We start from the raw sequence: 25,760 nt of genomic DNA, 5'->3' as shown, positions 1-25,760 counted from the left end.
TATATATATATATATATATATATATATATATATATATATATATATGTGTACATAATTATATATATAATATTTAATTTAATCAGTTATAAATTTATAATAATGATATTATTAGTTATATGTATCATTTAATGTATATTAGTATATGTAATATAATTGATATTATCAATTATACTACTAATTATACATGTCTATTAATAAAATTATTAATTATTTATACTAAATTTATTGAAACACTTATATTAAATTCCTAACTACACTTAATACAATAACACTTTTTTTAAAAAAAAATACAATAATAATTTAGTGATTGTATTTGTATCAAAAGTAAAAACTTGATTGTTTTAGTTATATTTATTTTATCATATTAAATTTTATTCAAATAACTTTTGTTTAATTATTTTTATGAGTTTCAATTTTGAAGTTACAATGAATAATAATTTGATGATGTGTTGATATTTTAGTACTTAATTAGTTACTAAAATTTAATTATAATGAAATTATATAACAAATTTTTTTAATTCCACGAGTGCCCACGGGAAAGCCAAGAGCGGAGGACGGAGCGCGGGGAATTAATAGGCAACGGGGCGGGGGTGGGGAGGGTCCCCCGCCCCATTGCCATCCCTGGCTGAGAATTGTCCTGGTCTTCTTCTCCTCGTCAACGCAGACAAATTAAAGAAGGCGGTGGACTGCAATAATTAGGAGGTACCTTCTCCTCACCACATTGAATTGAAAAGCAAGAAGGGTTGAGGGTTGAAGGAGCACTAGACTCCAGAGTGCAAGTAAAAATATCAGCAAAATCAGAACTTTCAAGTTCTTAGTTTATCATGTATCAAACAACAAACCAGCAAAAATCAACCGATGAAAAAACACCCCTGGAGGTTGACCATGAAGAACAGCAGGATAAAGGTCTGCAAACTATGAACTGAAGTCTTTGTTTGTCAATAACTTTCAAGTTTGTTTCATGATTTTGGTTCAGCAGCTCGTTATTTTTTTTTCAACTAATTATGCCTTTGCTTTTGCCTCGTCTAGTACAAGAAACTACGTGTCAGCACGCATTTTTGAGGCTCCCTCCTGGAAGACGTTCTATATTGTTTCGGAGAAATCCCAGTGGAACAACACATCAGGTTCAAGAACTTGTACATTTTGCTCGATTTGATGATGCCTTCGATAGTTGATCAAGAAACATATGTAACAGACATGCTTTTAGCTTTTAAGAACTGGATGCAAAGTACTATTGTAGTTTTATATCTTCTCCGTTTTCACAGACGTACGCTTAGAAATGACTTCTGTAATTTTTTTCCAGGTTCCTAACCCTGAAGATGGATCAGCTCCAAGAGTTTTGCCGGCGAATAATACATCTTCCACTGCTGAAACCAGAATTTCGGCCGTAAGTTGATCCTTTATGTGTGTTCATTGTTACAAAGAATATGTCATATATACTGATTAAACTTCTGGGATTTATGGTGTTATGATTGTGTGGTTCTTTTTTCTTGTTTTCATTTTTTTCTCCCACTTCGTGGATATCATGTGTTTCTGTCGGCTTTTCTGGAACTATTATTGTACTTAGCAGTTTTAAATCATTACGTTGTATTAGATAAAATTGTTGTATTCTGAATTTCCTTGAGGCTTGTTTTATGTTTGTCAGAAAGTAGTGTATTCTATTAAACAAAAAAATTATTGAAAATCCAACGAAAAATCAATTTTCGACTCCTGTAGCTTAAGTTTCATTCACTGTTAATGCATTTAGAGCAATACTATTTATTTTATTTATTTTTTTATAGATTAATCTTTCTTACACTATATACACTGTCAGCATTGAATGAATGACAACTATGCAAAATTTAAATTTAAAATTTAATTTTTGCATACACGTCATGGATCCAACGATGATAGTGTATACATTGTCAGTGTATACAAAATTTACTCTTTTTTTTTTATTGTCGTTGCTATTTTTCTAATTATCTGATTGTTCTGTTTCTTATATATATATATATAGACACACATACACACACATTAGGATCCAATTTTTAAATCTAATACTACTTTGTATCTATATTAGGCTGGCAATTGAATAACAATGGCAGTAATTTTGGCAGGTGCTCAACAGTGAAGGTGGATCTCGAAGTGTTCTGGCCCCAAATAGGTGTACTTCTTCTACCACCTCCACGCAGAGCCGGTTGAAAATTCAAACTAACATTGTGGCTGTAAGCGAATCCATTATTTGCATCAACTTTAGAATTCAATAACGTGATCTTGATTTAACTTCATAAATTGTCGGTGCCATTTTACTATTCTTACACATGATAATACCTTCAGTAATTTTCATCGATAACATGGGTAGTATTCCCTCAGTGCCAAAATTTTGGTCACATTTTGGAAATTCGGCCTTTTATCAATAGTGTTTTAATTGTGATGTCTGGATATATATATATTTTTTTTTCAATTTTACTCCTTGAAATTCAAATTTTAAATTTAAATGTAACGTGCATTTGATCAAGAGCAAGGACGATATTGGGAAAAAAAAAAGATCAAAAAGAGTTCTGACTTTCTAATCAAGACAAATATTTTAGCACATTCCAAAATAAAAAGTATGACAAAAATTTCGGAAACGGAGGAAGTATTTTAGTGTTCTTTTAAGCGCATAGTAGTATTTTGTATAGTATATCATCATTCGTGTCATCGTAATTGTAGCATACATTCATGCCCGTAAACAACTTCATGCGTCTTTTCTTTGAGTTGTTGTCAATTGTCCTCTACCTTTTGTTTTTGACCAAAAAAAAAAAAAAAAAAAATTTGTCCTTATCCATTTGGATTGTATCAAGATGCCTTTATTATTGTGTGGTGCTTGCCTGCCTGCCAAAAAAAATGAAAAATCTATCAGTCAAACAGCTTTATAGAAAACGATATATGTTTGAATTGGCCCACCCAGGCTGTATTAATTAACATCAAATACAAATGATTTATGAAACCCATCTTTTCTCTCTGCAGACTGGGGATCTCTTAATCTCTACTTTCGAAATAGAAAGTGCAGAAAAATTGAATTCGAATATCAACCTGTGTTCATTTGATACTTAAACAAATTAATTTGAGTTTGAGTTTAAAGAATATATCAGTAATTTTGAGCATTGATTCAATTTGTTAAGTGCTCTACCTTATTAAGCAGTAGATCAATTAATTAATAGTTTTCTAGTAATACCCTCTTGTTATATTCTAAAGGTCAATCTAATTTTAGAAGAGCCAAATGTTACAATGGCAATATTTTAGTGGCCTTCTGCATAATTGACCTTAAAATAAGAAGAGATTCTATAGTCTTTTTTGGATATTATATCCACAAAGTGAAATCTATTAGTAAATGATCGATGAAATAACTATTGTTGACCTTCCTGAGAAAGCTTTGGTCTAGTGACTAAAATTGAAACTCTAGATCTTAGAGATTTTATATTCGAATTCCCCATTTTTCATCTTCAAGAACGTGAAGCTCCAAGAACTGTTTTTAATCAGTCTTCGACATCTTCAACACCTGATATCGGAACTCTGCCCGTAAGTGGAGTGATTGTTAAGTTAAGAAACGTGCTGCTGGTTTAAGTAAACTTGTTGAAATTATGGCGCCATGTTTGTGAACAAGCATGCAATACCGTATGGCCGTAAGGATTAACGGTAGTCCTAGCGGCACAAAAACCCTAGATAATGATATTACTATAATAGCAATAGTTTGACTAACAGATATATCTGTATTTTGTGGAACTGTGTGTGGTAGGTATCATCATGTTAAGTAGAAATGAAACCATTATGTTACCTTTCTTGGTGACAAACAGGCGTGTGTTTAAATTGGCTCAAGATCCCTTTCGGAATGTATCAAAATGTCGTTATTATCATTGCAGGACGCATGCAAAAATGTCATTTTTCTTTCATCATTTGCTGGAAAACAACGTTTGATAGATAATCTATAGTCTATGTCAAGAGTTGTGGTGGAGACTTGATTTCTGCTTTCTAGTCTTTTCCTTTTCTTTTTGGTATGGCCCACTAATGAATACCAACAAGCCTGATTACTGAGTTTGTCTAAATTCCTTGTCAAATGTATCGAGAAGAAGTCGTTACTGTCGTTGGACCCAAAAACACATGCATGGAAAGTTCCTGGAAGCAACTTTTAAGACATTATTTTCTTTCCCTTGGTAGATCCTTTCTTTCCCACCTTTTTTCACCCTCCTTTTGTGCTTTTAGCTTTTTCGTGATTTAAATAACCCAATTCAGCACTTAAATTTAATGAATTTAAATTTTAACATATTTAGACCGTTTAATATATAACTACAAATTGAACATCTGAATTAATTACATGGTATTAAATTTTCTAGACAAAATTTGATTCCAAAATTAAGTGATAATAAGTTATTCACTTATCATTGAATGTGATATGCACTCAAACGCATTAAATTTAATATTTAACAATTCAATAATTTAATAATTTCAGATTTCAGATTTCAAACTTCAGTTTTATCAAACTCACCCTTAGATAATTAACACTATAAAATGGGATAATTTCAAAATCCTCCCCTGAAGTTTATAACAAACATCATTTGGTTACCTTGAATCTTGAGAAATCTCATATACCTCCCTTATTTTCAACTTTTTGTAACATTATCAATCCATTTCAAAAGATATGGCTTAAAAACTCATTTTGGGAGTAAAAAATCATTTCTATTCCAAAATTACCCTTTTCTTGTGGACTTTTAGTTTTCATAACACATTAGGTTAAGTCCTTAAGATCGGGTTACAACATGTTAATGAGGTTGAATGACCTTTTGAAATTTTTGAAGTCATTAGTCCGGACAAGAAATGCAAAATAAAATTTGTTATAATTAGAAAAAAAAATTTGCACCTTGAAAATGCCTCAAATAATTTTTTTAAATAATTAGGAAATTGTTAGGAAGGCCGGATTCTTTCTCTCTCTTTTTCGATTTTTCCCTCTCTATTTGTGCTTTTAGCCTTTCGGTGACATAGATAATTAACATTATAAAATTACTAGATGGAATTTGAGGAATAGTAAGGGGTAGAAACGACACACCTGTAGATGAGGGGCCTCTACAATTACTAGTCAATTGTAGTGTGTACCTCGTGATGTGAGATTATATGTTTCTGAATAGAGTTAGAATTTTGTTTTATGCACAAGTTTTTAAAAATTATGCAAAAGAAAAAAATTATCACAATTTTATATTTACTACTAAAGTATGTCCATTCATTGTGTTCATGTGTGCTTTTGTTGTTTGACATATATCATTGGCAATGTTAGATTAGATTATTGTGTTCACCTTCCTCCTCTCCCTGGCTCGTACCACGATTACTAATCTTTTATTTTGCGTCTTGCGTTACAATTTTCAAAAAAAAAAAATCGGAAATAAAAAGAAAAGCTTTTGAATTGCCCTACACACGGTTGCAATTGGCTTTGATCAATTCCATAATACTACTACTCATTACTCTGCCTTGATTTTCTCCCAAGAAGATGCCCGTCGACGACACTTTACCTCCTATAGCCGTCGGGGTGCAGACCCCGCATGCTGCAGGTATATCATATAATCTCACAGCTACAGGATGGATAAAATACGTATATACTTAATTAGGTTTTGAAATTCAATGACTAATTTGTTCATTAAACTAGTTGCGGCTTTAGTAATGGACTTGTTATTCTGGAGAAGCATGTATCTAAGCATCCTTGTTCTTTTGGTGGCCACGGCAACTTGGGTAACACTCCAACTCTATCACTATTACATGGTAGATGTTGTCTCGCGGATGGCCATGCTCCTTGTTACACTTATCTTTGTTTGGGGCAATATTCATAGACTCCTCAAAAAGTAAGAATTCATCAGCTAGTATGTTTTTTTGTAATTAATTATCCATCAGCAGTTAGTATTTTTTTTTTTTTTTTTTTTTTTTTTTAAAGTGCTTGATTAATTACTTGTGTTTTGTCAGTGAGGCTCCGGACTTTTCAGGGATGGAGATAAGCGAGGCGCGGGCTGAAGGAATGGCGCGTGGGATTCGGGAATGTATTGACGAAGGCATTCGATGGCTGTTTCGGGTGGGTGTGGAAAGGGAATGGTCTGTGTTTGGGGCAACTGTATTTGCTCTGGGGTTACTTTCGTGGATCGCTACCCATTTTGATTTGCTTACTATTGTTTACATGGGTGAGTCTTGTCAGATTAATTATTGTTGTTTTATTGATTTTAAGAAGAAGATATTTGTGTTCGTGATGGGATTATGCATGGCTGCATGCAGGGGTTGTGTTGGGTATGATTGTACCTGCAATTTACGTTAAGCATGAGGAGAAGATCATAGAGTTATGGAAGGCAATTTACCTGCGGGGGTTGTCAGCCTGCCCTTGTATTTGAGTCTCAAAAGCATTACGACTTGAGTAAAGACAAGCTGGGGAGGATAAGAAGCAAAGTGGCTGCAGGAAAGAAACTATTTCTTTGGTTGTTCCGTCAATTTGCTGTGTGGGACTCCTGTCCCAATTCTCAACAACCTTCTTGTTAGTTTCAATTGGCATTTGGTACCAGATCCATTGCTCAACAGATTGAGATTGAATCATGTAGGATTATTAAACCAAGTCTATTTAGGATTTAGTTTATTGTTTAGTTGTGATTTTCTATTCTTAGTATGATTTGGTAATTTAAATCTCAATTGGATTTTGGTATTTGGTAGTTTATATAAAGACCCTAAGTTTTGGTCCATCAGTGTAAGAAAGAAAGAAAAGATCCAAGCTTCGGAATTTATTGTCTTCTTGTGGTTTCATTCAATCGTGAAAGTTGTGTGACTTATATTGATTGTTTTTGTAAGCCTTCACAGTGGTATTAGATCCACTGTTATTGTAAGACATGTCTGCATCAACTGTGTCAAGTAATATTATCTGTGCAGTACCAAAACTCACCGGAAAAAAAGATTACCGTTTTTGGAGAATGCAGATGGAAACTCATCTTGACGCATATAATTTGTTTTGATTTGTTCAGTAAGAAATTACTGTAGATGAAGAAGATAATGTCAAGAGAAAAGGAAGTATGGCGTTGTCTCAAATCCATCAGGCAATTGATGTTTGATTTTTGAAAAAATTGCGAATGCCAAAACTGTAAAACAAGCATGGGATATTTTGGCGAAAATATACAAGGAGTTGACAGAGTTCAGAAAAATAATCTACTGATGTTGAAAAGAAATTTTGAGTTGATCACCATGAAAAAATCAGAGACCGTTGAATTATATTTTTTCAAACTGATTGACCTAAAAAATGAGATCAAACACAATGGTTATGATCTCAATGATGAGGTGCTAGTAGAAAAAACCCTCAATACTTTACCCATGAAATTTGATCATGTGGTTGCTGTGATTCAAAAGACAAAAGATCTCTCAACTATGACCATTGAAGAATTGCAGGATTCGTTAACTCTTCATGAATAGAGAATTAATGAAAAATTGGAAGATGGTATAGAAAAAGAAATGGTGGAGAAAGTATTGCAGGTGCAGATAGATAAACCCAAGGAGAAGGGTGATGGCTCCAGTTAGAAAAATCAAAATTTCAGAGGAAGAGAACAAGTCCGTGGTAGAGGCGGTTTTAGAAGTTGTGGTAGAGGTAATTTTTACCAACAGAAAGGTAACAATAATTATCCCAATATTGAGTTAGAAAATAATAATTCTCGCAGACATAATATTCAGTGCCATAATTGCAAAAAAATGGTTCATTATAAAAGTGAGTGCTGGTATGATTTTGATAATAAAGGTGAGCATACTAATATGGTAGAGAATAATGGTGCAAAGGTTGAAACTATTTTATTCTCTAACTCAAGGGTGGAAGAAAATAAAAAGAAAAATTGGTTTTGGATTCTGGTTGCATTAATCATATGTGTGATGCCAAAAATATGTTTGCTAATTTGGATGAATTTTTTATATATTTTGTTAAGTTTGACAAAAATGAAAGAGTGATTGTGCTTGGAAAAGGAAAAATCAGAATTATTTTGAAGAATGAAAAATCTAATTTTATCTCTGATGGCTTCTATGTGCCAAGCCTTTATCATAACTGAGTCTTGGGCAACTTATTGAGAAAGGATATGATTTGCGATTCCAATACGGCATTGGTACTATTAGTGATGATCGTTTGGGACTAATAGCAAAGGTATACATGAACTCTAGCCGCTTATGGCCTATCACTCTTAATTGTCATGATTTACCTTGATTTAGTTCTGTTGTTTTTTATGATATTTGGCTGTGGCATATACATTTTGGTCACATGAATTTTGGGAGTTTGGATTTTCTTGCCAAAAAAAAAATGGTGTATGGACTGTCTGCTATTTGATTTTTCTACACAGTACTGTGAGTCTTATATTTTGGGAAAGAAACACAGAGATCTATTCTAAAGGCAAGGTTTGAAAGGCTAGTCGTCTGTTGGAATTGATACATTCAGACCTGTGCTTAGTTGAGGTATCTTCCAATAGAGGTAGTAACTATTTTATTACCTTCACTGATGATTTTAGCAGTAAAATTTGGGTATATTTTTTGAAGAATACATCCAAAACTTGTGATATTTTTAAGAGTTTTAAAGTATATGTTGAGAAGTAAAGTGACCAATTTATTAAATTTTTGAGAACTGACAGAGGCACTGAGTTTACTGTCTGTGTTGATTTTCTGAAGAAACATAGAATTAAACATCAGTTGACAATCAGATACACTCGTCAACATATGGAATAGCAGAGAGGAAACATTGAACTATAATGGATATGGTGAGATCAACGATACATGCCAAGAACATGCCTAAAGGTTTTTGGACAGAAGCAGTTGCTTGTGTTGTATATATTTCTAACATGTCTCATACGTGATGCAATTTTGGGAAGACACCACAGGAGTTATGGACTTGTAAGAAACCAAATATTTCTCATTTAAAATTATTTGATTGTCTTGCCTATTCCCATGTTCCAGATGTTATTAGAAAAAAATAGACGAGAAAGCAAAAAAATGCATTTTTCTTGATTATAATCATGAAACCAAAGATTACAAACTGTTCAACCCAAATACAGGAAGGATGATTATTAGTAGATATGTCACATTTGATGAGCAAGACGTTTTGGATTGATCTAAGAAAGTTATAGATTCTGCACCAAAGAATCCACCAATGCCGTTTTACTTGGATGAAGGGAATTCTTCTAATCAGCCAGTAGACCAGTCCAGACAACATACTAGTGATTCTTCATCTTCCAGGATGCAATCAAATCCTATGCAGTCATCCAGTTGTCCGTAACAAGAACGCCGCATGCTAGCTTGCTTGGAGGATTATGTTGTTGGTAACGATAATGAATTGTCTGATAAAAATATTGTAAACTTTGTTTTATTTGCAGATTGTGATTCAGTTACCTTTGAGGAGGCCGTCAAAGATGATCACTGGAATCAAGCAATGGACGAGAAAATACATCAATTGAGAACAATAAGACATGAGAGCTGACTACACTTCTATATGGGAAGAAGTCAATTGGTATCAAGTGGGTCTACAAGACCAAGTACAAGTCAACTGGAGAAGTAGATCGTTGCAAAGCAAGATTGGTGGTTAAAACATATAAGCAAAAGGCAATGTTTTTAAACTCGGACCAGCCAGCGAACCGGAGAAGGGGTTGGTTGGCGGTACGATCGGTCCAACCGGTCCGACCAGCCGGTTTACTGGTTTTTTTTTTCAACTTTAGTGCTAAGTACTTCATAGGCCTTCACTCTATACTTGAACTTGATGGCTAATGACGATCTAACATGGTTATTGACAAATTAAGTCCCTAAAATGAATTCACCAACATAACTAAATTTAAGTTGGGATAATAATAAATTTCCTAAAAGTTATACATAAAACCTGGAATGATAAAAACAACTAAAATATCATAATTCACCACAAGTTTTTATATATTCATTACAAACATAAATAGATATAATCCAAATGCTCACCAATTATCACAAATAAAAATACAAAAATAAATAAAATAAATGTTGACATTCTTTTGCAATCCTAAAAAAGTCAATAAAAGAGTCCAACTCATATTTAAAACAAACAATTTCAATAACAAACTTCCATCGGTGGCATGATAGACAACAACACCATCTTCACAATTTCATCAACTTAACCTGAAAAAGTTAAAAGTTTATTACAAAAATATAAATCTAATTGCTCTAACTCAAAAAAAAGCCAAAAAATTTTGAAAAACAAAGATACAACTAAACACATAAAAAATTAATTACTACTAAACATCACTAATTGACATGTTATATTACCAATCATTATGCAAAGCTGTATTTTTTCAACCAATGTATGTGAGTCTAAATTTGCTCAAAGCAATGCCAATATAGTCGTCAATCAAAACATTTGTTTATGTGAAGCTAAAAAGAATATACATTATTAGCACTAGCACAAAAGGATCGTTGTCCCTTTACTAGACTAATAGACAAGTATTTGTATCCATGTGCTCAAACTAAAAATGCAGCTCGTTAGATGGCCAAGCATGTACACCAACAAACCAAAAGTAAAGAGTTTTTACTATTAAAACTACATCCTTAAAGAAGAAGTAGACTTTAATTACTAGCTGCAAAAGATAATGAACAAGCAAAAACATGTCCTTATTTTTGTTGCTTCAGTGAAACCTATAAAATTCAAGATGAATGAGCACTCGGTAGATTAATTACTTCAGTGACATAGAAAACACAGAAGATGGAGTTCATAGCATACAAATGATACATGCAAACAAACAACATCAAAGGAACAAAAAATAGACATCCGGGCTTCGCTAATTCTGAAAAATACAAAATTTAAAACAAAATTTTTATTAATTCCCAACATTTCTAATTTTATTAATTTTATCAAAGGAACCAAAGATTAATTCCAAAAAATACAAAAGTTAGAAACCAAACATGTCTAATTTTATTAATTTGATACTTTATCCAAAAAATAGCTTCTCCAAACATGACTACAAAATAATTCATGATTCATAGTTTCATTCTTAACTAATAAAACAAAAATAAAACTTCAATTAGGGATAAGGAAACAGATGAAAATTGGGGGGAAAAAGAAGAAAATATGAAAAAATCCACTAAAGATAATATAGAAAACAAAAATTTTCAAAAGGGAAAAGTTAAACTAACCAAGATGGAAAAGCTCTGGAGTTTCGGATATCTTGTGAAAGTTGAAGTTTCCAAATTCCAACTTGCCTATAGATCGTCTAAAGATAATAGCATGATGATCTTGTCATGGATATTTGGATGTGGAAGGGTTACGAAGGAAAAATAAAAAAAAATCAAGAAGAGAACTAGAGAAGCCGAGGAAGTCTAAAGTGAAGTCGAGGAAGTGAAATGTGCCGTTTGCACTCTGCTGTGTCTTTTCTTAATGCTAGGGTTTCTTTTATTTAATCTAATTTTAGTTTTTTATTTAAGTTAAGTAAAATTCTTCACAACAAGAGTTTGTCCTCTGGCTGTGGTTTAGTGGTAAGAATACTTTTTTATGGCCACGGAGACCCGAGTTCGAATCCTAGTAGCCTTCATTCTTGCTATTGTTTTGAATTTGAGGTAATGAACTTGAAAATTTAAGAGCCGCTGGTTACAGTTTATACGGGTTTTAATGGTTCGTCCTGCTTCTAGCGGTTTTTCATTAACTTCCGGGTTTGATACTGGACCGGACTGGTGACATGTCCGATTCACGGTCGAACCGGCCAGTTTGGTCCGGTTCTGAAAACATTGGCAAAAGACAAGTATTAATTATTTTGAAGTTTTTGTTCTAGTTGCCAGACTTGATATTGTTCACATGATTATATCTATTGCTGTAAATAATTCTTGAAAGATTTATCAAATGAATGTGAAATTTGTTTTCTTGAATGAAATTCTTGAAGAGGAAGTATTTGTTGAGCAACCTGCAAGTTACATAAAGAAAGGCCAAGAAAATAAAGTCTACATGTTAAAGAAGACTTTATATGGTTTGATACAAGTTCCTCGAGTTTGGTATACTCGTATAGACTCTTACTTTATTGGGAATGGTTTCCATAGATGTCCATATAAGCATACTTTGTATATCAAATCTAATTCTGGTGGTGATATTCTTATTGTATGCTTATAGATGGTTGATCTAATTTTTATTGACAATAATCCCTGAGTAATTTCTGAATTCAGGAAGGCTATGATTAGTTATTTTGAGATGACTGACCCTGGATAAATGTCATATTTTCTTGGCATTGAGGTTCTTAAACAGATCATGGCATATTTATTACACAGCAGAAATATGTATATGACATATTGAAAAGGTTTAAGATGGATATTGCCAAACCTATGTTGACAGAAGTTGAAATTGAAGAAAGATGGCGGTGGTGAATTTGTTGATGCCACTAATTTTAGCAGAGGCTATGATTCATCATTTTGAGATGATTGACCTGGGATTAATGTCATATTTTCTTGGAATTGAGATTTCTCAAATAGATCATGGCATATTTATTACACAAAAGAAATATGCATAGACATATTGAAAAAGTTTAAGATGGATACTGCCAAACCTATGTTGACTCCAGTTGAAGAGAAGTTGAATTGAAGAAAGATAACAGTGGTGAATTTGTTGATGCCACTAATTTTAGCAGATTGGTTAGAAGTCTAACATACTTGACGTCTACAAGGTCTAACATTACTTTTGGTATTGGGTTAATTAGCAGGTTTATGGAGTCTCCATGCCAATCACATTAGCAGGCAGCCAAAAGGATTTTAAGATACATTAGAGCTACACAATCTAATAGTATCTTTTATCTATATACTAACAATTCTAATCTTATAGGCTTTACAGACCGTGATTGGGCTGCTGACATGATTCAAAGGAGAAGTACATCAAACTATAACTTTTATTTAGGCAGTGTTGTATTTTCATGGTTTTCTAAAAAACAAGAAGTGGTGGCATTATCTACAGCAGAAGCAGAGTATATGGCAGCTACACATAGTATTTCTCAAGCATTATGGTTGAAAAGAATACTTGATTTTCTACGGCATGTACAAGTTGATCCTACCAAAATCTTGTGATAGCAAATCTGATATTGAGCTGTCAAAGAATCCATCATTTCACGGAAGAAGCAAGCATATTGATATAAAGTTTCGCTTCATTTGTGAACTAGTTCAAAATCAGGAAATTGCCACTGACTAATGTAAGAATCAAGATCAAGTGGCGGATATTTTCATAAAACCATTGAAGGAGGAGCTATTTCTCAAGTTGAAAAAAATGCTTGGTATGATGCGATTTAAAGACATTGGTTTAAGAGAGACAATATAGGATTATTAAACCAAGTCTGTTTAAGATTTAGTTTATTATTTAGTTGTGATTTTCTATTCTTAGTATGACTTGATAGTTTAAATCCCAATTAAATTTTGGTATTTGGTAGGCTATATAAAGACCATAGGTCTTGGTCTATCGGTATAAGAAAGAAAGAAAAGAGATAATAAAAATCCTCTAGTTCTCTTTGCTCTATTTCGTCTTCTGATCTCGGGATTTATTTTGTCTTCTTGTGGTTTCATTCAATCTCGAAAGTCTTGTTGCTTATATTGATTTTTTTTTTTTTTTGTAGGCCTTCAAATCACGATCAAAATCAAGCATATGTAAAAATGTTAACTTCATTTCTAAGTTGAGTTTGCCAAAATCTTAACTTCATTATCAAAATTAAAAAAAAAAATTATTAAGATGAATTATGACAAGAGTCCTTTAACTTTTACACAAATTTCTTTTTCAGTCATTTTAAAATTTTTTTTCAATCTTTTATCGTTTAAATTTTGAGTCAGTTGGAGGAAGGTTGGATTGGATGATAAAATAGGAGAGATTGTATATAGAAAATCTTGAGTTCAAAATCTCCCACTTACCCTAAAAAAAAATGTTGAGTCAATTCAGTCCTTAGAAGTTCCATTAGAAATCAATGGGTCCTTATAACCAAATAGTGGTGCTAATTTGACACAAAACATTAATTAGATAGATATATGACTTTGAACTCTCAGTTTTAAGAAAGCATTAGTACAAAATATACTTGGGTTCTGATAGAGGAGATATAGACTGCATTTACCTTTTTAATTTGCAGTTACTTCTGCCTTGTCCATGTGGATAAAAGAGAAAAGCAATAGCATTTCCCGTTGTGATAGAAAGAAATAACCACAAGGTTCAAAAGGATTTTATATGAAATACATAAGAAAAATTTCTAGTTTCTCGTTGTTGATGAGTACTTTAATATTATGCAATCATTTACCAACGTAGTTATTTCTTTTTTCTTTTTTTTTTTTACCTGCAAAAACTCATTTCCTCTTGAGCCATGGATAGAGGATTATTTGTCAAAATTTATTTGCTTACATCATCATTACAATTTTCAACACACCTTTTTATCTTCTCAATTACCTTTTTATCTCACATACATCACATCATAAAAAATGTTACAGTAAAAAGATCTCAAATAATTTACAATCCAAACAGAGCAATTGTATTTTTGCTTGTAAACTAATGGCTCTTGCAAGGAAAAATATGAAATAGTACAAGTTTGTAAGAAAGTAAGCAGTATCCATCCATCAATTTATAAGACTATGAAGTTTCTACTTTGTTTATTTTGTCAAATGTTGGAGGGATGAGAGGTACGTGTGGTTGGCTGATTGGACTCATAATACCCTTAATAGCTTAGATGGAGTTATATTAACTATTTTCGTTTTGGACTATTTATTCCAAAATAAAAAAGAAATTAAAATAAATCGTTCAGATCGGACTAACTTGATGTGATTCGATCTGAACCATCAACGGTACTCTACGATTGCATTAGCAATAGTACAAGTCTCTTGAATTCGCATTGGAGATAACTTTTTTGGCACTTAAAAAATCTAAAAGACTCGTAAATAATCTTTTACAAAACAAAAAATCAGTCAAAACCGTGAATTGATCAGCCCCATGCTACTGCCATTGGGCCTTTGGCTCGGTGGTCACCACCAAGACTTTTAAGCCTTTGGTGATATGGGAGGTCAAGAGTTTGACTATTGCCTTCTACCAAAAAAAATTGCCACAATATATGCGGGTCTTAATTGGCTATTTTCGATAGAGCCTCTACTCACATCCAGTCCCTCTCGCCCTCTCCCTTAGATTAGGCTAGATTAGATTATAAAAATTCTAGTGTTACGAAAAAAAAAAAAAAAAATCAGCCCCATGCTACTGCTCATAGGCAATGATGTTCCTCAGGAAATACTCTGTTCTCTCTTCAACGGTCAAAGTAGGGATTTTGCAATTCCATGTCAAACATGACGTATCCAAACTGTTACCTAATCTTTTCTGTACCATGTTTGGTCACCAGTACAAGTTGTACCATGACGTACAACTTGTAGCAACATTTTTTTCAACTTTGCTATATTGATGGGAATCAAGGTTTAAAGAACCTTTTGTCTACCCATCGGCAAGCAACATTTTCCCACAAATGAAGGAGAAATTAGTCATAGACTGACAGCAAAGATGCACGGACAGAGGAATCTATGCTATGAAAGGGTGCAAGTCCATGCAATCAGGAGGAAATTGCAAACACAAAGAAGATACATCATGCTTCAATTATATTTTCTTCTCATTTTTGAGGAAAAAGGGAATTGGTACATACTGGTAATATTGCACTGTGGCAGTCATTCTCAGTTTTACGGTCATTCACAATGAGGAAAGTCAGTATAACGAGGTATGTTACAGTGCTGTTAAATTACAAGGCGAAAAGAGGTATCAACACTTTAACAGCACTGTAACATAAGAAGCTGAAGCAGTTTGTCTATTTTCAAGCTACTCAAATCATAAAAGCACAGCTAAAATGCGGTTTATGATTTGAGTAGCTTGAAAATAGACAAACTGCTTCAGCTCCTTATGTTACATGTAGGGCACCAGATCAAGTAAAGCACAGTGCCGATAAAGCATGATCCACGTCCTATTGTGGAGGTCTCTCCAAAGCTATCCAGCCAAACTTTCCCTTTCGAAAATCTGACAGAATACGAAATGCAGCATGATGCGTGTCACCGTTGAATAAATGATTCGCAAGCTTCTGAACAAAGCTGCATTATGGAAAAGAAAATCAGAAGTTAGAAATCAAGTAAGGACAAAGCAGGATTAAGGTGTCAAATCCAGCTCTAAAAGGCCTAACAAGTGTAAATAATTTGATTTGGGCATCCTGCCTCAGCTATGAATCTGTCAAAGTGTAACATGATAGGCATTTAGCTACGCAGGCCATAAACTTACCCTCTACCACAGCTACCATCTGCCTCAATCTTGTAGCGGCCATGCAGAGCTGTCATACCTAGCAAAAACAAGGTAAGGCAATGCCTAACATCAGGAATGATGCTAATATCTATGAGGAGATTTGTTTATGCAAGCATAAATCCAAACATAGCCAGAAGCAAACTAAATTTCGGTATGGGGGGCAAACAACATCATAATTAGGGATCAGTTGATGCAAGAAGTGCACAGACCTACAGTTGGTAGCCTTGAAAGCATCTGCACAAGAATGGCTGCAACATCAGCAGCATCGTAAGATCTCTCTCCAATGTCATCACATATGGCGAGTTTTATTGCTGCAGACTGATCACTGATCCTCATTGGAATTATACCAGGTGAATCAAGCATTTCTAAGTCTTTTCCGAACCGGACCCATCTTTGGCAGGGATAATAAGATAGGAAAAAACAGTTCAAAAGGAAAAAAATGCGTCAGCCCTGTTCTCCAGAAAATCTGGCATAAAACACTATAAAGCTATATTGATGTATTAGAACTGACTTGTACCTTTCCATGGACAAAAAGCCACTCAGCTTTATTATAAATCTGATACTTGGAATTTGCAACGCATGCATAAATTTCTTACAGTCCTACTTAGATGTATGTCTACATCATATGATACCTACATGTTTTTAGCGAGACTAGGGATATTGTTTTCATTCTACATATGAGGTAGATATCAGAAAACAAGAGATAGGCATACTTCAGTTCTCTAGTAACACCAGGTCTTGGAGCAGCTGGGCACATTCGACGCTTTAGCAAGCGATTTATTAAGGATGATTTACCAACATTAGGGTATCCAACTACTCCAGCTCGAACCTGTATAAGGAATTATGAATTTCTCTCATAGGAAGATCTAACCGTAAGCAAATGACAGAATAAGATTTATATTAATCATAAAACGTTGAAAATTAGCGCTACGATCTCCTAAAACTGCAGAATTTGATAATTAAGATACCTAGTCATTACACATTTACATGAACTGCCTCAGTATACAAGAACAGGAGGAGGAACAATCTGCCTGATTTCCCTAATTTAATAAAGTTTTAAAAGTATTTGCTGTCTACAGAGAATACTACAGGTTGAAATATCTTTTCGTTGTCAGTTGCTTTTTATCATAATGGAAGAACTGAAGGATGTTGTATATTATAGTAGACTTGGAAAAGTAAAAAAGCTGACAAGAAGACATTTAAAAACAGCCATTTTTGTTGGAGTCTGTCAAGACAGAAACAAAGTCTATCAGAATGAGTTCAAAGGATAACTTGAAGATGACTTGTTCCATGTTGACCATTCATTTACAGCATCTAACAAGAGGACATGGATAAATCCACCAAAACTTTACCAACAAAAGTAAGTAGTATCATACTATCATATGCAGTCTCAAGAACTCACTGGACGAGGGAGCAGTCCTTTTGCTCTGCGTTTCATGTTCACACCACCTGCTAATTCCTTTGCCAACCTACCTAGCTTCATGGTACCCTGCAGTTTGCAGCAGAGAGTCAGTATCCTATTTCCCTTTGCAAAAAATGGGATACAAAACCAACAGAAAATGTATCCTGGATTACCATCCCCAGCTGCCCATTGGAAAAGATCACTTTTACACCTTGTCTAGCATAATAATTTGCCCAAGCATTCCTATCTGCAGTGGATATCATGTCCTCTCGATTTAAAACCAAGATTCTTTTCCGATTGCCAAGCCATGCATCCATCTGCTCATTCAAAGGCCAACAAATTGCAAAAAAGATTTTAAATTGGATGCCACAAACTTAAAAATTCCGTGCACAAAAAGCAGATAAAGGAGATGTGCTTCTTCAGAGGGGAGATAAACTCCCAAAAAACCTCAGGTAATTTGCTTCTCCTTGAAAATGAGTAGGAGATGATATAGTCTTCACTTTTAAGGCACGAACAACCTTGAACACTGGGATGAAACTTACTGCACACATAAATTGATTGTTTGACAAAACGCTAAAGTGGCCTGTGGTTCTTTTTCTTATCTTTCTTCAGTGGAAAAGGGTCCTTTTGATATCCTCAAATGAAGTTTTCACAACTTATCATGAACACTAAAGATGCCTTTATACTGATAAGAGTGCTTCCCACCAAGTTAATGGCCATAATGTGAATCATACTTCACTTTAAAAAGGCAAAACCAGCAAGATGGACAGCAGCAGCTTAGGCACTTATGATCAAAAAGAAAATTGGGAGACCGCTCACATATGCCACTCATAATCTCCAATCTCAATGTCACTTAGACAGTGACGGAGGATTACAATAATGCAGAACATGCAAATGAATGTGTAAATTTACAGTCTAAGGTTTTCAAAGATGCTAAAAAGCTTCTTGCTGCCAGGAACACGTGCACTGCAAAATGGCAAGTCAACACAACACATTCCCAAGGCATTATGATGCGCACAGAGGACCATAGCTTTGACAAGTTCAACATGATAGGTTAAGTAACAGAAAACTAACCTGCGGATGGCCAGTCGACATTGGAATCCTTGCATCTCGAACCTCTATAACAACATCCATCAGTTTCAGTTGCTCCTTGAGTTCTTTTTCAGTTTTTGAAATGTGCCCAGGAAACCACTATTTGATCGTTAGCATGTGTAAATAAAAACCTCGTAGACCTTTTCCAGTTCAGGTAAAAGCTAAAGCAGAAAATGTAAACACAACAAAGCGTTAATCTAGTTTATCTTTGAAGAACATCACTCAAGTTCACACTATGATACCTGAATAGAGCGTAATGTCTTTGTCCAGTGATATAGATCAGTTTCCAAATCATCCCAGTCATTTTCTGCTTCAGTTCTCCCTAAATTTGTACTCGGTTTTGAATTCCCATTTGTCTGCCATCCCAAAGCTTTTCCACCAACAATCTGCAAAGTTTTTTTTTTTTTACAAACACAACATAAACCACAAATAAAGATCACTATGCAGGCAATCTATAAGAAATACCACAACATTTAGCACTCTCAGAAAGCCAGCATTACCAAAATGGGGTACGGAAAACACCAAACACGTTTTAATTTGCTTATATAACCACAAAGAAGCTACAAGGCACCCATTTTGCAATTTTTCCACAATTGAATCAGTTTCTCAGAGGTAATGGATAAATGGTTACATCATTTCATTGGTTGATTTTCCCTTTCAGGGTCATTGCACCTAAAGCAGCTTGTAAGGTTGCATTTGGGAACTACTCTTGCTAAAATTTCTGTGAACTAAATCAGATAAGCTATATCAAGTGATCTCATGCCATCAAGCTGCTGATCATTGGTAAGCACTTTGTCAAGTACTAATTTTGATCATTAACTTCTCCCCAATTTGCACTAAACGTAACCATGTTTCAGTTTTCACAAAACTTCAACATCCCAGACTAGTATATAAACTTACTGCACAAGATGCATTAATCCTAAAAAAGTAAATATAATCCAGAAATTACATTCATAAAAACATTGTCTTTTCCCCAAAAAAGGCCGGACGGCCATGAATAAACTACGTTAAGCAAAATTAGCCATAAGCCCATACAGAAGAAAGAAGACAACCAGAAAACAAAGCAGAACACAAGGGTCATGCAAAAACATAGCCTTGCCTGAATAGAAGACGAAGAGGGAAGAGGATGAGCGGCGCATATGGTGGAAGGTGGTGAGTAGATTCTGCTAGGAAGACTCTGTCCGCCGCTGAGCTTGGTAGCCGGAAAGTTGGGCCAGAGACCAGTGAGCTGGGTACTCATCCGTTCCAGAGATTCCTGAAAAACCCACTTCTGTTGCTGATACCTAATGGTATTATTACTACTATTCTTGAATTCAAGCGCGCAAACTGAAACAAGGCGTGGCAGACTAAAGCTGGGTGAGGATGTATTGGACGCTAATTCCGCATTTCATCAAACGTTATCATTTCTTTTAGACTCAAATTAAGCAAACTTTCATATTCATATGGTTATTCTTTTACCTTAATTAATTAGATTATAAGTATTAGTAAATACTAATACAATAAATATAGATACTAATACAATAATATACAAAAAATAATAATAAACTCTTTTATGCGTCGAAATTTTTGTTCTTCATTTACTCATATTAGCCCAATTTCAAATAATTTTATTTGTCACAATGAACTATGTTCTTACAAAAAGAATTTGAATTCGGACAAGTCAAGATGCGTAAATTTATAAGTGAAGGTGACAACCTATCGAATTTGCCACGAGCAGTTGGTCAAAATGCTTAGCTTGAGCTCGAATTGTTTGAATCTTTTCTGAACATTTGAGCATTAAGGTACTTGATTTGAAAAAATGATCGAAATTTTCGAGATTTATATATATATACATTGTTTTTTTATAATGATAAAATTAGTGAATCTCTTATATAGTCTGTACTAGAAACTCGAGCTTGTCTCGAGTACGAGCTCAATTTGCTTTTTCGAGGTAGGTTGACCACCTAACAATTGATTAAGTCGATTTCAAGTACTTGAACATGGGATTCATCGAGTTTGCTTTCAGGTAAATACCTTTAAACTCGGTTCCTTATCACCCGTAAATTTATAAGTCCAATTTTCTAGTCTAGATAAATCTTTTTCTCCAAGTAGATTACTTCTGAAGGCTCATACCATTATTGAGATAGTTGATGAAAGTTACTTTACTATGGGAGGTTAAAAAAAAAAAAAAAAAAAACAGTTCTAGCGTAGTTAAATTACTCGTTGAGGAAAGAATCACTTGCAAATAAAAGTTGGTGTAAAAATCAGATCCATGTGCATATGTTATTCATCATGAACAATACATTGTGCTATAAGTTTTACAAGTTGTATATGCTGAATTCCAATTTATTGACGACATTGAATATCGTTTCGAGCAATTTGATTGAAAATTGTTTCGGTCCCGAATCCACATTTTGTTCCCTTGTAAAAGTTTAAATCATCAATCGGATGATCCCTTCTCAGAACAGTATGAGACAAAGAACAATTTGACTAAATGGAACAATATAAACATAAATATGAAATTACCTTGCCAGGATTCAATTGATCATAGCAAGATCATAAATACAATTGAGTTGATAGGAGAAATGCTAGAAAATCTACTGAGTATCAAAATTCAATTTTCCTTGCAGGACTACATTACACACGCCAAAATACTTGCTAAAACTCTATACATGATTCCAAGTTATACATAGTATACATTCCAACTTTGCTTCGTGTTCAGCCATGTACAATCATCTGCCACATGGGAAGCACCAGCAGCACTGAAAGGAAAGAGATGAAAAGAAAATAGATGCTGATTAATGATTCAGAAAGAAGTAAGAATGAAAATTAAGGGTTTCAAACATAGCAATGCTGCAACAAGACGGTGATCAGAAGGCTTCAACTACCTTCGAATTGTCATTTCCAATTGGTTTCTGACCATTGGAGTAAGATGATTCTGTTGGCATACCAGGTACTTTTCCAGCTCCACTGTGTCTCTCCTCTCGCACTTTGTTAAATATGTGAGTGTATCCTTCTGCTGATGCAGGATCAGTCTCATCCCAATCGCCGAATTTGGGAACAGCAGGGCTGTGATCAGGCTGCCACATCAACCCGAGAGTTAAGAAGAGAGAAAAAATTGACTGATAGAGAAACAGAACTAAACCTGGGGAAGAAACCATAGCAAATAAAATGCCAAAAAGGTTCACTCAAGACAATAATATTTGATAGAAGCGTAATGCTGTTAAATTGTTAACATGGAAAAGAATACACAGTGTAACTAGGCGGATTAGTCTAAATTCCAAGATTTTCTCTACCATCCAGCTACCTCCAAGAATCAGTATTTGATTGCTGAAAACATGGTAAGACTAAACTTTCGTTCCCAGAAACAACTGTAAGTTGCAAAAAAAAATAGGATGAAAGTGTGTGTCGGTATGCATGATCATTTTCAGAGATGTTACCACAGAAAGTTTAAGAATGGCATACAGTTTCATCGCCTCGTGTTACTGATTTTAACCGCGATCCGCCAGGAGTGGAAGGAGCCAAACCAAGGCCACCTTCTGAGGAGCCTTTTCTTTCCCAAGATGGAGAAGAAACTCCACTGCCTCTGCCACCAGTCCTTACCTGAGAGTGTGGATGTAGCGGAGACTGGTCAATGCTGCGATCAGACCCCACACTTTGCCTAGCAACCCTCTTAGGTGTTTCACCAGCACTCAGGCCACCATGACGATGATGTGGAGAATCATGACTAGTTCTACGGTTTCCGGTCTCATTCCGCAATGGAGAATCAGTTGGCCTCCTCAAATCACCTTCTTCTCGACTTTCATGCCTTGGTCTTACTGTGTCAGTTCCCTTCGATCCTTCTGACTCTGGTTTTCTACTCCCATGTTTTAAACCACCTTGCTTATGATGAGGTGATTCATTTGCAGATTTCTGACTCATGGCATCAGAGTGCAAGGGAGAGTCGATTGATTTCCTCAGGTCACCATCTTCTCGGCTAGTGCGTCGCACATGCTTTGCCCTGGTTGCCTCTGGTCTTTTTTGGCCCTTTGTTTCAGCATCCAGATCCTCTTGCGGATCATTTGTATTCATTTTGCTACCTTTCTTGCCCTTCCTGGCATTATCAAAGTAGACAGTGTAAGGCACATCTTCCTCGCTTTCCCAATTGCCAAACTTTGGAACTTGTGACCGTTGCTGCAGAAAAAGGAACCAATTTCATAAACATGATCCCAATCAACAATACAAAAACAGAAATTCTACAGGACAATGGTATAGAGTAGGGCTTCATGCTAGTCTCACGCATAAATCCGCCATAAGCTCAAATGCTTGACTAATTGACATGGAAAAATTACTACCAAAAAATAGAAAAGTAAAAGGATATAACCTTCCCTGTTAAGACTAAACCTTTCTCAGGAATTGTTCACATGGCAAGACACCAGGGCTGGGAATATAAATCTTGCAGGAACATTAGGACTAGGTTCCTCCTGTTCTCAAGGCTCACAAAGTTGTGGGAGAATGACAAGTTCACCTCAACCTCTCCCATTGTCTAGTTTTAATAACTACCAAAATGGAAATCTGGGCCAAAAAATAAAAGTAAAATCAACTCATGCATCGTTGATTTTAGGATTGAAAAGAACTAAGGCTTCATTTTAGAAGTCCATAACCATTGTGGAGAAGATCACTTGGAAATCGGCAGGAATTAACGTGTTATCCTCAACTCAATGCTTGCCAGGCTTGTTATGAAAGCTAATGTGTTATCATTCAAGCTTGTAACCCTACCTCACTAACATCCCAACAAGAGTACCATTGATTGCTGTGGGATCAACACCACAGCTTTTATGTTTGATAACTTTATTCAAAGAAATGATTATCCTGTTTGATAACTTTATTCAAAGAAATGATTATCCGATACCTATTGCTGTGGGATCAACTCCACAGCTCTTATGTGTGACATCTTTATTCAAAGAAATGATTATCCGATACCCAGCTTTAACACCTCATAACACATATCCATGTAACAAAACAAAGGTGAACTAGCAAGTAATTGCGACCTGAACCACTCACACAAAATGCTACAGCTCAGAAAATTTCATTAGCATTCTCCACAAACTCAATTTTTATATGATAATCCCTCAACACTTAGCAACAAAAATAAAATGAAAAGAACCCTAGAGTCCAATCAATAAATCCAGTTTAGTTAGCAAGTCAATAGATAAACCTGGCTGGACACTTGAACTAAGATTCTCAGTCTGCAAGACATAAACACAAGAAATATCATATACGAGTCTATCCCAATTGATGTTTAAGGTATCAGTTTTGAAGCTCAAGAATGCTTGAAGAGTCCAACAAGGTTTTGTGCTTTAGATATGTTTCTGAAGATGTCAGTGAGGTGGGGAACTTGGGGATGTTAATTACTGTTCGCCAAGACTTTGAAAAGGACATTGATTATTCAGGAGACAAAAACAAAATGGGGGAACACAGAAAGCAGAAGGGATCTTTTCTGCTTAAAGGTAAAATATTCCATTATCCTTTGCAACCAATGTAGAAAAGAAGTGCCTAACAAGATGGTTACTTTTGTGAGTATGGCCACTTAAGCCAAAAAGCTCAAAAGTAGAAGTACAAACTAAATGATTATGCATTCCAAATCCAGAGAGAAAAATATCAACAAAATAAGGCAATGTCATCACAGGACCTGATCTTATTTGCTAAGCTTAACAAGAAAACAAGGCAAGGGCTTCAGATAACTATATGAATAGACAAGTAATTCACAGCCATAGAAAATGTCATCTTTTAGAAATAACATATTTAAAGTTTCAAACTTGATTCAGAATTGATTTAAATTAACAATTACTGTTTACACCCGTAAAGTTCATAACTCAAGTATAGCACTGGCAAGCATGAAAAAGACAGTTATTTCTACTTGAAGGTACGGGGCGACTTTAACAACAACATGATACTTTACAACACAGAAAAATCAGATTCACTGCAAATGAAAACAAAAGGCACTAGCTGCCTTTAGAATAAGAGAAACGAATTACGCAACGCAGTTGGCTTAATACAATCCAAAATAAAAAAATTAGGGTATACTATGGTAAATCTGGAGAAGTCCAGAATTTCTTGTGACGTACTACTAGCATCTCTATTTAGCCACAAACACCAAAGATTTACATCCTGCTAATACAGCCACTTCAAAGGCAGATGGTATTCATGGCTTTGTTTTTCCCCTCACTACTCATACATATCCCCCTCTTCAAAAGAAAAATACGGAATAATGCCAAAAGATCAAAATAAATTCCTGAAAATAGATTAATCCAATGGTGCAACCTTCAAAATCAAGAGCCTAAATCAAATACGTAAAAAGGCCATCTAATCATTGAATCCACAATTTCCTTAATGATATATATGCTACAGAAAAATCCCACCAAAATGATCACTACCACGTAGCAAATCCAACTCAAATAACACCGGATTCACTTCCCAATCCACATTAAACAACAAAATCTAACCCGCAACAAAAATAATATTGTTCCATAAACTACTCATAGAAAAACCCACAAAAGAAAAAAGGAAAAAAATCATTTGAATTCACATTATTATGAAACACAAGATATAGATCAAGAAAGATAGTAGTAGAGTAAAACTCACAGCCATTTTCCAAAATTCACCCTTCGAAGCCTTCAATCAAGAAATTTAGGCTGATTTGAGCAGAACCCACAAGAAAAAACAGAGCTTTTTTTCACTGAATTTCAGTTGGGATGATGGCTCAGTGAAAAGCTTTTGTCTTGATTTAGTTCCAGTGCCAACAAAGACCAGCTCAGAAGAGGAGTAAAGAGTTGGGTGTTTGAGGGAGACCGGTAGACTGGCGCCACCGGTTACATTTGACATTGAAAGCCTCTCTTTTAACATACGACACGTGCCTAGTTGACTGACTCCACGTGCTCTCAACCGGTAACTTTGATTTGGAGGAGAGGGGAAACCGCCGCCAACCGGCAATGTACAATAAAAGTCACAGGTTGTAAACTAACATTAACAACATGT

At 34.7% G+C, this 25,760-nt stretch overlaps 3 protein-coding genes and 1 long non-coding RNA gene across 7 annotated transcripts; 1 reads left to right on the top strand and 3 right to left on the bottom strand.

Moving 5' to 3' along the window:
* The first annotated feature begins 584 nt into the window (after positions 1–584).
* LOC113734478 (uncharacterized) lies at positions 585–6,561 on the top strand. Of its 3 annotated transcripts, none has more exons than XM_027261046.2 (8): positions 585–906; positions 1,030–1,124; positions 1,304–1,387; positions 2,097–2,204; positions 5,498–5,558; positions 5,771–5,846; positions 5,965–6,176; positions 6,268–6,561. In XM_027261046.2, the coding sequence occupies exons 1-8, from the start codon at positions 825–827 to the stop codon at positions 6,378–6,380; spliced, it is 831 nt and encodes a 276-aa protein (XP_027116847.2). In that variant the 5' UTR covers positions 585–824; the 3' UTR covers positions 6,381–6,561. The 3 variants fall into 3 exon arrangements, with proteins under 3 accessions (XP_027116847.2, XP_027116844.2, XP_027116845.2); XM_027261043.2 differs by having other exon boundaries at positions 586–906; positions 5,654–5,846; XM_027261044.2 differs by having other exon boundaries at positions 588–906; positions 5,666–5,846.
* A 3,310-nt stretch (positions 6,562–9,871) lies between these two features.
* LOC113733809 (uncharacterized) lies at positions 9,872–11,363 on the bottom strand. Its single transcript, XR_003459155.2, has 2 exons — positions 11,146–11,363; positions 9,872–10,134 (listed from the first exon to the last, which is right to left on the bottom strand). It is a non-coding gene; the product is annotated as an uncharacterized lncRNA (long non-coding RNA).
* Positions 11,364–15,575: 4,212 nt separating this feature from the next.
* On the bottom strand, positions 15,576–20,184 carry LOC113734476 (DAR GTPase 3, chloroplastic). The gene is made up of 9 exons (XM_027261042.2): positions 19,864–20,184; positions 19,007–19,150; positions 18,747–18,863; positions 17,846–17,989; positions 17,673–17,759; positions 16,984–17,099; positions 16,480–16,661; positions 16,250–16,307; positions 15,576–16,065 (listed from the first exon to the last, which is right to left on the bottom strand). The coding sequence occupies exons 1-9, from the start codon at positions 20,002–20,004 to the stop codon at positions 15,942–15,944; spliced, it is 1,113 nt and encodes a 370-aa protein (XP_027116843.1). The 5' UTR covers positions 20,005–20,184; the 3' UTR covers positions 15,576–15,941.
* A 1,044-nt stretch (positions 20,185–21,228) lies between these two features.
* Positions 21,229–25,549, bottom strand: LOC113734475 (RPM1-interacting protein 4-like). 2 transcript variants are annotated; one of them, XM_027261040.2, is made up of 4 exons: positions 25,368–25,549; positions 22,209–22,916; positions 21,632–21,823; positions 21,229–21,505 (listed from the first exon to the last, which is right to left on the bottom strand). In XM_027261040.2, the coding sequence occupies exons 1-4, from the start codon at positions 25,371–25,373 to the stop codon at positions 21,476–21,478; spliced, it is 936 nt and encodes a 311-aa protein (XP_027116841.1). In that variant the 5' UTR covers positions 25,374–25,549; the 3' UTR covers positions 21,229–21,475. The 2 variants fall into 2 exon arrangements, with proteins under 2 accessions (XP_027116841.1, XP_027116842.1); XM_027261041.2 differs by having other exon boundaries at positions 22,209–23,297; positions 25,368–25,517.
* Positions 25,550–25,760: the final 211 nt, after the last annotated feature.

This window comes from Coffea arabica, chromosome 3c (genome assembly GCF_036785885.1).
Source record: "Coffea arabica cultivar ET-39 chromosome 3c, Coffea Arabica ET-39 HiFi, whole genome shotgun sequence".
NCBI classification, from domain to species: Eukaryota; Viridiplantae; Streptophyta; class Magnoliopsida; order Gentianales; family Rubiaceae; genus Coffea; species Coffea arabica.
Note: the sequence above shows the minus strand (reverse complement) of the source record. Positions and strands in the feature narration are given on the sequence as shown.

Coding starts and splice junctions, on each gene's coding strand:
- LOC113734476 (XM_027261042.2), bottom strand. CDS start 20,004: ATGAGTACCCAGCTCACTGGTCTCTGGCCCAACTTTCCGGCTACCAAG. Junction 17,990..18,746: donor TGTCGACTGGCCATCCGCAG/GTTAGTTTTCTG, acceptor TTGAATGAGCAG/ATGGATGCATGGCTTGGCAA. Junction 16,308..16,479: donor TTCAAGGCTACCAACTGTAG/GTCTGTGCACTT, acceptor TGTTTTTGCTAG/GTATGACAGCTCTGCATGGC.
- LOC113734478 (XM_027261043.2), top strand. CDS start 825: ATGTATCAAACAACAAACCAGCAAAAATCAACCGATGAAAAAACACCC. Junction 907..1,029: donor TGAAGAACAGCAGGATAAAG/GTCTGCAAACTA, acceptor TGCCTCGTCTAG/TACAAGAAACTACGTGTCAG. Junction 6,177..6,267: donor GCTTACTATTGTTTACATGG/GTGAGTCTTGTC, acceptor GGCTGCATGCAG/GGGTTGTGTTGGGTATGATT.
- LOC113734475 (XM_027261040.2), bottom strand. Junction 21,824..22,208: donor TAACACGAGGCGATGAAACT/GTATGCCATTCT, acceptor TTGATGTGGCAG/CCTGATCACAGCCCTGCTGT. Junction 21,506..21,631: donor TTGGAAATGACAATTCGAAG/GTAGTTGAAGCC, acceptor CTTTCCTTTCAG/TGCTGCTGGTGCTTCCCATG.